General features: G+C 37.7%; 1 protein-coding gene across 1 annotated transcript in view; it reads left to right on the top strand.

The window, feature by feature from the left end:
• Nucleotides 1-12701, top strand: part of LOC144272850 (neural-cadherin-like) — a 69610-nt gene that overhangs the window by 23341 nt on the left and 33568 nt on the right. The window contains exons 11-17 of the mRNA XM_077831177.1: nt 1012-1179; nt 2041-2290; nt 2409-2536; nt 6469-6655; nt 7383-7526; nt 9782-10065; nt 10506-12120. Coding sequence (XP_077687303.1) covers nt 1012-1179; nt 2041-2290; nt 2409-2536; nt 6469-6655; nt 7383-7526; nt 9782-10065; nt 10506-12120 — 2776 coding nt within the window. The remainder of the gene's footprint in view (nt 1-1011; nt 1180-2040; nt 2291-2408; nt 2537-6468; nt 6656-7382; nt 7527-9781; nt 10066-10505; nt 12121-12701) is intronic.

Raw genomic sequence — 12701 nt, 5'->3', positions numbered from 1 at the left:
CCATAGTTTTTCCTTAGATGTTTTGACTATCTATTCAATTCACATAGTTCTGTGCTAATATGCCTAGCAAGATGACAATTATGTCCTACTCAGTAGTAACTATCAGTAGGACTTCTGCCTCAAATTGTTTGTTTTATTTTTTAAAATGTAAATTGTTATAATAGTCTGACATCTTTAGTCTTTCTTGAAAGTGACTAAAATAGTTATAAGGGCTAGAAATGAATTTTTACTTTCCGGGTTAAGTAGTTCAGGTGTATAGATTATAGTCACAGCAGAACTCAAAGAAGGGGGAAAGTAGTGGTTTGATGAAGACTCCAGAGGACCAGGTCCTCACAGGATGTAAATCAGCATAGCTACATTGATTTACAACAGCAGAGGATATGGCCTTTCTCTTAAATGAATGAGTTCTGATAAGCATAGAGCTATTGCTGCTGTGGTTATGTCAAAAGAGGACTCTTACTGTGCATCAGTGGACGATGAAAGAAATGGGGAACCAAACTGGTCCATTATGCCTCAGCGTGATGTCTGGTGGGTTGTAGATGTGAAAGGATGTTGATAATAGCTTTGCAAATATTTACATACACAGAAACGTGTGTGTGTGTGTGTGTGTGTGTGTATAAAAGTATATACTCAGTATGTACGGTTTTGTGCATGTACACACATGCTACAGTGCATTAACTATACAGGTACTGTGTGGATACCGTGTACTTGTATGGTGTTTTCTGCAAAGAAACAATTTTTTAAAAAGGCTCATTGTTCAATGAGTCTTATACTGTCGTACTAAGATTTCTAAGGCTTACATTTTTGAAGGGGAAATAATTAACAAACTTAGGGTGAACAGATGTCCCGTTTTTATAGGGACAGTCCCATTTTTGGGGACTTTTTCTTATATAGGCGCCTATTAGCCCCCACCCCATCCCGTTTTTTCATAGTTGCTATCTGGTCACCCGAAACAAACTCAAACTCTGATCAGAAAACTTAGTAACGAAATAACGTATTTTTTTCACTCAGAGATCATTTACAACTCAAGAGATTATTGCCACAGATGGAGGAAACAGGAGCAGTAAGGTTGAGCTAGCTGTAACAATTACCAGTGCAAAAAATCAGCCCCCACTGTGGGAAAGAGACAGTTATGAAGTTGTCATTCCAGAGAATACCACACGAGATACATCCATTGTGGTAAGTTGTTTTTATAGATTGTGCAATACCAGGAAATGCATCTTTGGTTAAAAATTGTTAATAGTTTTTATAATCCTAAAGAGTGAAATGTCTACTGATCTGCTGTCACTTTCATTTCTGAGAATGTTTAAAATAATGGACCAGTCCTTGCTCTCATTTATATCTATGACAGGTTTCAGAGTAGCAGCCGTGTTAATCTGTATTTGCAAAAAGAAAAGGAGTACTTATTAATAAATTTGTTAGTCTCTAAGGTGCCACATGTACTCCTTTTTCTTTTATTTATATCTATGCAACCTCCACTTGACTTCCATAGATTTGGACAGATGTGAGAACAGAACTTATCTTAGTATTAGTAAATAAAAACTCCTATTTAAATGTTTATTTAAATATGAGATTCTGTCTCATCATGACTTTCTTAATTGCTCTTTTTTTTTAATTTTGTGATTTTATTAATAGGATTGTCAATATATATTCTTACATTGACAGTCTCATTCTGTTTGGTTGAACAGAACCAGAAACTAACACAACTTCGTCAAATAATTGTAAAATATGTTATATATGAAAAGTGATGAGATGTTTCCATTGTATAGGGCTTTGTCTTATACAGGCACTTATTACCCCTCACTCCTGCCCTGATTTTTTACACTTGCTATCTGGTCACCCTATATGTATAGCATAATATGTGGTGAGTGGTAATCTTTGATTGAAATTGACCTGACTGATAATACAGAGATATATTGAACAAGATTAGATTTTTACAGAGTTTTGAAGAATATGGGGAGGAGGCTGCACATAAATAACTTGTATTAAAAAAATTCTGTCCCTACAAAACTGATTATTTGAACATTTTCAACTGCACAGACAATTAAAGCAACTTCTCCCCTGGGTGACCCTCGTGTGACCTATAATTTAGAAGATGGACTTGTTCCAGAGACCAACATGCCACTTCGTTTCTATCTGACTCCGAACAGAGAGGATGGTTCTGCTTCAATCCTAGTAGCTGAGCCATTAGATTATGAAACAACAAAGAGCTTTGTGCTGAAGGTTCGGGCCCAGAATGTCGCTGCAGTGCCTCTGGCAGCATTCACTACTGTCCATGTCAATGTAACAGGTATGTAACATGGTAACAGTCACACTATAGTACATTAGCCAAAAGACTTATTAAAAGTTGTATGAGTCTCACATACATTTAATTATAAATAATTAACTCTTCTTTTTGAATATTTTAGATGTCAATGACAATGTCCCTTTCTTTACTTCGTCAATATATGAAGCCTCAGTAATAGAGGGAGCTGATATTGGGACATTTGTTCTTCAAGTTTCTGCCACTGATCTAGACCTGGGTCAGAATGGCGAGGTAAGCAAAGAGTTGAAGAGTCCTAGATTATACCACTACTCTCAGAACAGCATTTGCCTTCCTATTAGGTATTAAGAAAGCTGGTGATGGCAAAGATTTTCAAAAGTCCCTAATAATTTTGGGCCTCCTCGATTTCTACATAAGAATCACCATACTGGGTCAGACCAAAGGTCCATCAAGCCCAGTATCCTGTCTTCTGACAGAGGCCAATGGTAGGTGCTCCAGAGGGAATGAACAGAACAGGTAATCATCAAGTGATCCATCCCCTATTGCCCATTCCCAGCTTCTGGCAAACAGAGGCTAGGGACATCATCCCTGCGCTCCTGGCTAATAGCCATTGATGGACCTATCCTCAATGAATTTATCTAGTTCTTTTTTGAATCCTGTTATAGTCTTGGCCTTCACAATATCCTCTGGCAAGGAGTTCCACAGGTTGACTGTGCATTATGTTAAAAAAAACTTCCTTTTGTTTGTTTTAAATCTGCTGCCTATTAATTTCATTTGGTGACCCCTAGTTCTTGTGTTATGGAAAGGAGTAAATAACACTTCCTTATTTACTTTCTCCACACTAGTCATGATTTTATAGACCGCTATCATATCCCCCCTTAGTTGTCTCTTTTCCAAGCTGGAAAGTCCCAGTCTTATTAATCACACCTCATTTGGAAGCCGTTCCATACTCCTAATAATTTTTGTTGCCCTTTTCTGAACCTTGTCCAATTCTGATATATCTTTTTCAAGATGGGGCAACCACATCCATACGCAGCATTCAAGATGTGGGTGTACCATGGATTTATATAGAGGCAATATGATATTTTCTGTCTTTTTATCTATCCCTTCCGTAATGATTCCCAACATTCTGTTCACTTTTTTGACTGCTGCTGCACATTGAGTGGATGTTTTCAGAGAAAAATTTCACAATGACTCCAAGATCCTTTTCTTGAGTAGTAACAGCTAATTTAGACCCCATCATTTTATATGTACTTTATGGGATTATGTTTTCCAATGTGCATTACTTTGCATTTATCAACATTGAATTTCATCTTCCATTTTGTTGCCCAGTGACCCAGTTTTGTGAGATCCTTTTGTAGTTCTTCTCAGTCTGCCTGGGACTTAACTATCTTGAGTAGTTTTGTATCATCTGCAAATTTTGCCCACTCACCGTTTACACCTTTTTCCATATCATTTATGAATATGTTGAATAGGACTGATCCCAGTACAGACCCTTCGGGGACATCACTATTTACCTCTCTCCATTCTGAAAACTGACCATTTATTCCTACCTGTTGTTTCCTATCTTTTAACCAGTTACCAATCCATGAGAGGACCTTCCCTCTTATCCCATGACAGCTTACTTTGCTTAAGAGCCTTTGGTGAGGGACCTTGTCAAAGGCTTTCTGAAAATCTAAGTATACTATATCCACTGGATCCCCCTTGTCCACATGCTTGTTGACCCCCTCAAAGAATTCTAGTAGATCGGTGAGGCATGATTTCCCTTTACAAAAACCATGTTGACTCTTCCCCAACAAATTATGTTCATCTTTGTGTCTGACAATTTTGTTCTTTACTATAGTTACAACCAGTTTGCCTGGTACTGAAGTCAGGCTTACTGGCCTGTAATTGCCAGGATCACCTCTGGAGCCCTTTTTAAAAATTGGTGTCCAAATTAGCTATCCTCCAGTCATTTGGTACAGAAGCTGATTTAAATGATAGGTTACAAACTACACTTAGTAGTTCTGCAATTTCACATTTGAGTTCCTTCAGAACTCTTGGGTGAATAATGTCTGGTTCTAACTTATTATGGTGACTTACTACTGTTTAGTGTATCAATTTGTTCCAAAACCTCCTCTTCTAATGACACCTCAATCTGGGACAGTTCCTCAGATTTGTCACTTAAAAAGAATGGCTCAGATTTGGGAATTTCCCTCACATCCTCAGCTGTGAAGACTGATGCAAAGAATTAATTTAGTTTCTCCGCAATGGCCTTATCGTCCTTGAGTGCTCCTTTAGCATCTCGATCGTCCAGTGGCCCCCCTGGTTGTGTAGCAGGCTTCCTGCTTCTGATGTATTTAAAAAAAAATTTGCTGTTACTTTTTGAGTCTTTGGCTAACTGTTCTTCAAATTCTTTTTTTGGCCTTCCTAATTATATATTTACAGTTCATTTGCCAGAGTTTATCCTCCTTTCTATTTTCCTCACTAGGATTTAACTTTCTACTTTTTAAAGGATGCCTTTTTGTCTCTCACTGCTTCTTTTACTTTGTTGTTTAGCCATGGTGGCACTTTTTTTGTTATCTTACTATGTTTTTTTTAATTTGGGGTATACATTTAAGTTGAGCCTCTATTACGGTGTCTTTAAAAAGTTTCCATTCAGCTTGCAGGGATTTCACTTTTGGCACTGTACCTTTTAATTTCTGTTTAACTAACCACCTCATTTTTGTGTAGTTCCCCTTTCTGAAATTAAATACTACAGTGTTGGGCTGCTGTGGTGTTAAATTTAATTATATTATGGTCACTATTACCAAGCGGTCCAGCTATATTCATCTCTTGGACCAGATCCTGTGCTGCACTTAGGACTAAATCAAGAATTGCCCCTCCTCTGGTGGGTGTCAAGAAACTTTGTTTCTGCATCCCATCCTGAGGTGACATGCACCCAGCCAATATGGGGATAGTTGAAATCCCCATTATTGTTAAGTTTTTTACTTTTGTAGCCTCTCTAATCTCCCTGAGCATTTCACTATCACCATCCTGGTCAGGTGGTCGGTAATATATCCCTACTACTATATTTTTATTATTAGAGCATGGAATTACTATCCACAGAGATTCTGTGGTACAGTTTGTTTCATTTAAGATTTTTACTTCATTTGATTCTGTGCCCTCTTTCACATACAGTACCACTCCCCCAGCAGCACGACCTATTCTGTCCTTCTGATACATTTTGTACCCTGGTATTACGTGTCCCATTGGTTATCCTCATTCCACCAAGTTTCTGTGATGCCTATTATATCAATATCCTCATTTAATACGAGGCACTCTAGTTCACCCATCTTATTATTTAGACTTCTAGCATTTCTATATAAGCACTTTAAAAAACTTGTCACTTTTTAGCTGTCTGCCATTACATGATGTAATTGAATGGGACTCTTTTTCATGTGACAGTTTCTCATCAAATCCTACCTGTATTTTATCATCTTCCCTTCTCTCCTCTTTACTAGGACACAGAGAATCTCCATTAATAGATCCTCCCCTAAAGGATGCCTCTGTCCGAACCACGTACTCAGTGTGAGATGCTTGAAAGGGGCCTGATTTTCAGAAAGCGTTGAGAAAATCAGCCACGTCTTTAGTGTCTCAAATTGAGCATCCAAGAAATAACGTATCCAAAAATCCGTTGTCACTTTTGAAAATCTTGGCTTGTCCTTACAGACAAATGTTGCGCTTGGGTACCCACCAGTCAGTCAAACCCACCCATGCGTATAATGCATATCAGAATTTGGCCCATAATTTTGAATATGTTCTTAAAATTCGAATTTGCTTATGCTTTTGCTTGTTTTTATTTCTTTATTTTTGTGTGTGTTACAGTAGCATCTAGAGGCTCCAGCTGAGGTTGGGGCTCATTGTACAAAGCACTTTACAAATCTGTAGTAAGAGACAATGCCTGTGCCAAAGAACTTCCAATCTAGATAGACAAGACAGATAAAGGACAGGAGAAAATAAGTATGATTATCTCCATTTTACTTATGGGCACAAGGAAGTTAAGTGATTTGCTCATGATTACACAGGGAGTCTGTAACAGAATTGGGAATTGTACCCAGATGTCTTGAGTCCTGGCCTACTGCTTTATCTACAAGACCATTTGTTCTTTCTTGAATAATTGTTCACTTGTGAGCTATCCAACAGAATGGAAGTATGGCATAATCATCTTCTTTTTAACCTTTCAGATCACTTACTTTCTGTTACATGACCGTAGTGGGGACTATACATGTTTTCGCTTAGACTCACAGACAGGGTCCATATACAGTACCTCAGTATTTGACAGAGAGAAGAAGGGGTCATATCTCTTGGAAGTAAAGTCGATAGATGGCTTTGAATCTGCTCGACCTGGAAAATATGGGCGGCCAAACTCTGGTAAGAAATGAACCAGTGTATCAAGTGTGATTTTAGCTCTCTTCCTGTAAAAGAAAACCCTTTAATCAAGTTTTAAATTGTAATTTATTTTTATCCAAGCTCACTTGTAAAAGGGTTTTTTTTGTTGTTTCTCTGTGTGTCAGTTGTCTCAGAACTGGAAGAAATATTTAATATGATGACCAGGCAAGTTTTCAGTTCTGAAACTAAAGAAAATTATCACCTTAGAGTTGATGGATTTTAGAGAGTAATTCCTAACTAGCAAAACCATACCTACTACTTTTACATGGGATGCAAGCCTAGTCTGGGTAATGGCGGGGCTTCTCAAAGCATTGCGTGCTGGACTGCACTGAGTCTGGGCCAGTAATGAAATGCTGAACAGAAAAGCTCAAGATTTAAAAGAAATCACATTGGTTGTGTTTAAACAAAGTGTTAAAACTGGGCTTTTGTGGCTTCAGGACAAAAAGTTATGACTTAAAACTGTACAATTGCCATATTAGGCATCAATTATTCACGTTATCTGTTTAAACAAATTGGATGTGACATTCATTTGATATCCAAGTGCTTTTGAGTAATGTTGGTATATAAATTGTCCATAACCCTAAGGGTTTGTTTCTGTATTGTCTCCATATTCGTCTTCATTTAATGTGCAGCTAGACAGTTTAAGGAATTGTAGCTGACAGAAGTGGCACAGCTGAGTATTTTAATCTCTTGTTTCTTGTGTCTCTAGACACAGCCTACGTGCGCATTTTTATCAGCGACGTGAATGATAACAAACCTGTCTTCAGTCAGAGTGTCTATGAAGTTAATGTGGATGAAGACCAGGATGTGGGTTCTACTGTTATTACAGTCAGTGCTAATGATGAAGATGAAGGTAAAGTACTGGAATTCCCCATAGCTGCATCTAAAATATTAATGAGTTAATTTCAGCACACTAAGACATATTTAGTGGTGTTAGGAGGGAAAATGTCTATGTCTCTACATTTTAAAACTTCTTTATGTCTAAACTCACAGGGCATGAACATTACTTCATAATGGGACTGTGAGGCATCAGCTAAATAACTCTATTATGTGAGGTAATACATTAACATGGGATGTTGGTGAATAACTTCTGTGCCAGCATACACAAATTTGGTATAGATCATACCCTTTTTTAAAAGAAAGGTGGTGATAAAAATATTTTCCCAGTTAACTAGAATGATTCAGATTGAATCTCAATGAAATTAATGTGTTCTCTTTGTATTGACAGTATATCTGTTTTATTGTCTCTTGTTTGGCACACTGAGGAATAGTGTTGTCTTACATGAAATTTGACTTTATAAATGGTTTGGAGACAAAGAAATGTAGGGATCGATCATCATGAACGGTCAAGAGTTTCGAAACAATTATTGTAGAGACAAGCAAATTTGTCACATAATCAGACCCTTTTCGTGTATATATTTTATGTATTGCCATGTGTTAGGAAACCACCCGTCCTACTGACTACTAAATTAGAATAAATGTGGTATTCCTCTGACCTCCAGTGTAGATTCTGTTTGCTGTGGGCATGATTTTCTGTGTGGCAAGTGGTGAATGGGATGGCTCTTAGAGTCTGTGCTTTGTTAGTAGGAGAGGAGGAGTTTGTTGGTGTAAAGGAAAGAACAGAAGTTTCGCAAGACTCGACACAGGCTGGAATAGTATATTTTTTATCAGTTTTGGGGATTGTGTGACACATAAGTACAGCTATTAAAACGGCTATCGCTAGTAGATTATTTCAGTAGACTTAGTTGTACTATGATTTTACCTGATTGACTGATGCAAAGGTATTGATATGAGGCCAGATTTTCAGGACTGGCCATTTGGCAGTCAAAATCTGAAGAGGGCTGTAAAGGTGGTTTGCAGCTACCTTTCTGGATCGCTGATCATTATGCTGCTGAGCACTGTTTCTGTCCTTAATCCCAATTTCAGAAAAATATCCGTATTCAGAAATGCAGTTAAACATGTACCTAAATCCCATGGAAGAAACTGCCTGAAGTTGAGCAACTGATCTCCTGAACAAGGATGAATTTTAGGACATGCTTAAGTGCTTTCTAAAATTGGAGGCTAATCCAAGTTGCACTAGTTTTTACTGCCTCAAGGGTCTATTCTGACAGTAGAAGGTCTCTGAAATGCACGGGCACACTGGCCACATTCACCTATACTAAGGGCTGCAAGGGAGCAAGGGCAAAGCTAGCTATGCTGTACCTATGCCATTGGATGATTCCCTGACACAAGGAAAGCTCCTTAGCTGGCCATGTGTGTTGAGTTTAAGTCTGCTTTGTGGTGGTGGAGAAGCTGCCTTAGGAGGACTACGGATCTGGCCCTTTGTCTCTGGCCTCTCAGCCAAGTTAAGTAATTGAAGTTGCAGGTGTGAAGTGGGGAGGGAGTAGAGTGACAATAAAATTGGAGGCAAGAAGGGGGGAACCAGAATGAAAAGGTAAAATATCTTTATTTGGACTAATCCAAGAGCCCTATTGTGTCTGAAATTCTATAGCCTCTGTTACGTAGGAAGTAAGCCTGAATGATCATAGTCATCCCTTCTGGCCTTAAAATCTGTGGCTCTATGAACTGTGAAGCTGAGTTTGGAATAAGAACTACTTCATGAGATGTTTCTGTAATTTTATAATGCTAATTTATTGTTATAAACAGGTTACCATTTACTATAGTTGCCATGAGTTGTACACTTGGTCAGTCCTACTGGCCTTCCTATACCCAACATGGGGTACTAAGTGAGGGCAAAATTTAGTCCACTGAAATTAGTTCAAGAGACATTTTGTTCCATGGAAACTTATTATAGATATTAGACTTATTGTGACCTGGAAATAGAAAAATGCTTGTAAATATTTTTACTTGGCTATGCATTTTAAAAGACCACCTAACTATAGTACTATATACTGACTCTCTTGTAATAGTTAATCACGTGAAACTTTTGAAATGAGATAGGACATTGTGGGTGGATTTTAATCAGGATAAGAACTGATTGGTGAGTTCACAAGAACACAATTAATAATGATCAATAATATGATCCAGTAGAAGAGGTACAAAGTAAATGTATATTTCAATACCCTCAAATGATACGTATCTTATTTAATATTCTTTGGGTACTGGCAGGAGCAAATGCTAAATTAAGGTACCAGATCACAGCTGGAAACACTGGTGGAGTACTTGACGTTGAACCAGAAACAGGAGCCATCTTTATTGCTCAGCCCCTGGATTATGAAGAAGCGAAAATGTATGAACTTCACTTGTTGGCCTCTGATGGTAAATGGGAAGATTATGCAATTATCATAATCAATGTTGTGAATAAAAATGATGAGGCTCCAGTTTTCTCTATCAATGAATACTATGGAAGTGTGATTGAAGAACTGGATGGATTACCCATCTTTATACTTCAGGTACTATATGGAGTTCTAGATGTTAGTCATATTTCAATAGAAGAATAGTCCAATATTGTTGTAATATGTCAGTGAAATCCAGTTTTGCGAAGAAAATGTATTTCATCAGTGGAGAGAGAAGCATGCAGGGTTTTTTTTGTGTGTGTGTGTGAAGAAAATGATTGTGGCACTAATATTGAACAAGCATGGATGATCTTTTGTAACCCTAAGAACTATTGCTTATGCCAAATAATTAACTTTGTAATCTACTAGCTTTTTTATATTCTGTAGTTCAATTATTACTATAAAAATAAGAAAGAAAACATAGATAATTATACTGCTATAGTGTGAAGTGTCTATAACTATCCATCTGTGATAGGATGTAGTAGCAGATAGGATATAATTCAGGAATTGCATATTCGGTCACTAACATGATGTATGTGTTTGCAAAACCTTTGTAGGTTGTAGCAAATGATCCTGATAGCAGCATGGATGAAGGCGATTTGAGATATTCTCTGCATGGACATGGTGCAACTGATGTCTTCACAATTGATGAGAACACAGGCAGCATTTACTCACAGAAGATGCTTGATCGGGAAGAGCGAGCACTTTGGAGATTTGTTGTGTTGGCTACTGATGAGGGAGGAGAAGGACTTACTGGATTTGCTGATGTAATCATTAATGTGTGGGACATAAATGACAATTCCCCCATATTTACCTGCATGCCCGATGACTGCAATGGGAGTGTCTTCGAAAATTCTCCTGCAGACACTTCGGTTATGGAAATGACAGCTGTGGATTTAGATGACCTGAATGTAGGTGTTAATGCAATTTTGACATATAGTATAATTGACAATGTAAAAACTGGGTTTGCTACAGACTTATTTAATATCACCCCCAATAGTGGCACAATACGTGTAGCAGCGGGAATGCTGGATAGAGAGAAGACGGATAAATATTTCCTTACTGTTGAGGCAAGAGATGGGGGAGGGTTGACAGGAACTGGTACTGCCACTGTCTGGATTGCAGATGTCAATGATCATATACCTGAATTCGTTAAGGAGGTCTGGCAGGCAGCGATTCCTGAAAATAGTGCAGTCAACTCAGAAGTTCTGAAAGTGTCAGCTACAGATGCAGACACTGGGGAAAATGCTCACTTAACATTCAGCATTATTGGGGGAGATCCAGATCAGAAGTTTTACATTGAAAGTAACAAAGAAGTTCAACATGCAACTATCAGATTGAAAAAGAAACTGGATTATGAGAAACCTCATGAAAGGTGGTTTAACCTTACGATTAAAGTGGAAGATCTTGATTTTTCCAGTGTTGCAACCTGCTTGATTGAAGTTGAAGATTGTAATGACCACAGCCCAGTTTTCAATTCCCAGTTTATCCAAACTAACCCTTTCTTTGAGAACATACCTGTGGGAACTACAGTCACCACAGTGAGAGCGACCGATGAGGATTCTGGTTTGAACGGGGACATTATCTATTTTATTAAATCAGATTCAGATCCTATCAGACAGTTTGCAGTTGACCCAGATGGTCATGTGACTGTTGCAAGTACCCTGGATCGTGAAGTCATTCAGCAATACAATTTAATCATACAGGCTTCAGATCAAGGGATTCCTGCCCAAACTGGAAGTGTTACAGTCCTGATTAACTTGCTAGATATTAATGACAATGAGCCAAGGTTTGAGGCATCATATATGCCCATTGTTTGGGAAAATGTGGTGGGACCTCAGTTGGTGTATATGAACTATACATCAAAGCTGCTGCATGCTGTGGATCCAGACAGTGATGAAAATGGGCCACCGTTTACATTTTTGCTGCCACCTGATTATCAGAATTCTTTGGATTTTTCTCTTACTGACAACAGAAATAACACAGCAACCATTACAGCACTAAGGTCCTTTGACAGAGAAAAGCAGAAGGTGTTCCACCTGCCTATAATTATAACAGATAGTGGGAATCCATCTATGAGTGCTACAAACACTTTGACCATAACAGTTGGTGATGAAAATGATAACAGCCATGAAGCTGGCTATAAGGAAATCTTTGTCTATACCCATAGAGGTAGGTGGTATACAGAGAAAGAGCCGGATGCATAGCAAAGTTAAAATTTTACTTGCTATTAGTAATTTTTTCTTTAAGTTATTATTGCTATTGTATCTTTAATATTCTGTATATTTATAGATTAAGCATCCAATTCTGCAAACAGATATACAGAGTCATGACTGAATGGGCTCATGCTGGCACATCTGTTTGCAAGGTCTGGGTCATAATGTGAAAGCATCATCTACTGAGGAAGATTTATATATTTGTAATTATCTATCTTTTGTTTTTTAAACATGTATGTATTTGTCTATACAAGAACAATAATAATGAACAAAAAGTGTTTTTTTGCTCTCTCTGTTTCCAAAAATGACTCTACTCATTTTGCGGGGGAATTTTTTTCCCCTTGGTCAGAGCCTGAAAAAAAATAGGGGATTTTTAACAAGTGACTGAAAATAGGGGCTTAGAATGAAAGCACTGGGAAGCTTTAACTGTAGCTATGCATTCCAGCAATTTCTTTGTTAGTATGTGGTAAATATATAATTTTAATACATAAGTATATTTTTGTTGCTTTGGTTTTAATACAATGAAAAATAAATAAA

Source organism: Eretmochelys imbricata, chromosome 12 (assembly GCF_965152235.1).
Source record: "Eretmochelys imbricata isolate rEreImb1 chromosome 12, rEreImb1.hap1, whole genome shotgun sequence".
Taxonomy (NCBI): domain Eukaryota; kingdom Metazoa; phylum Chordata; order Testudines; family Cheloniidae; genus Eretmochelys; species Eretmochelys imbricata.
This window is presented reverse-complemented; position numbering and strand designations above follow the sequence as displayed.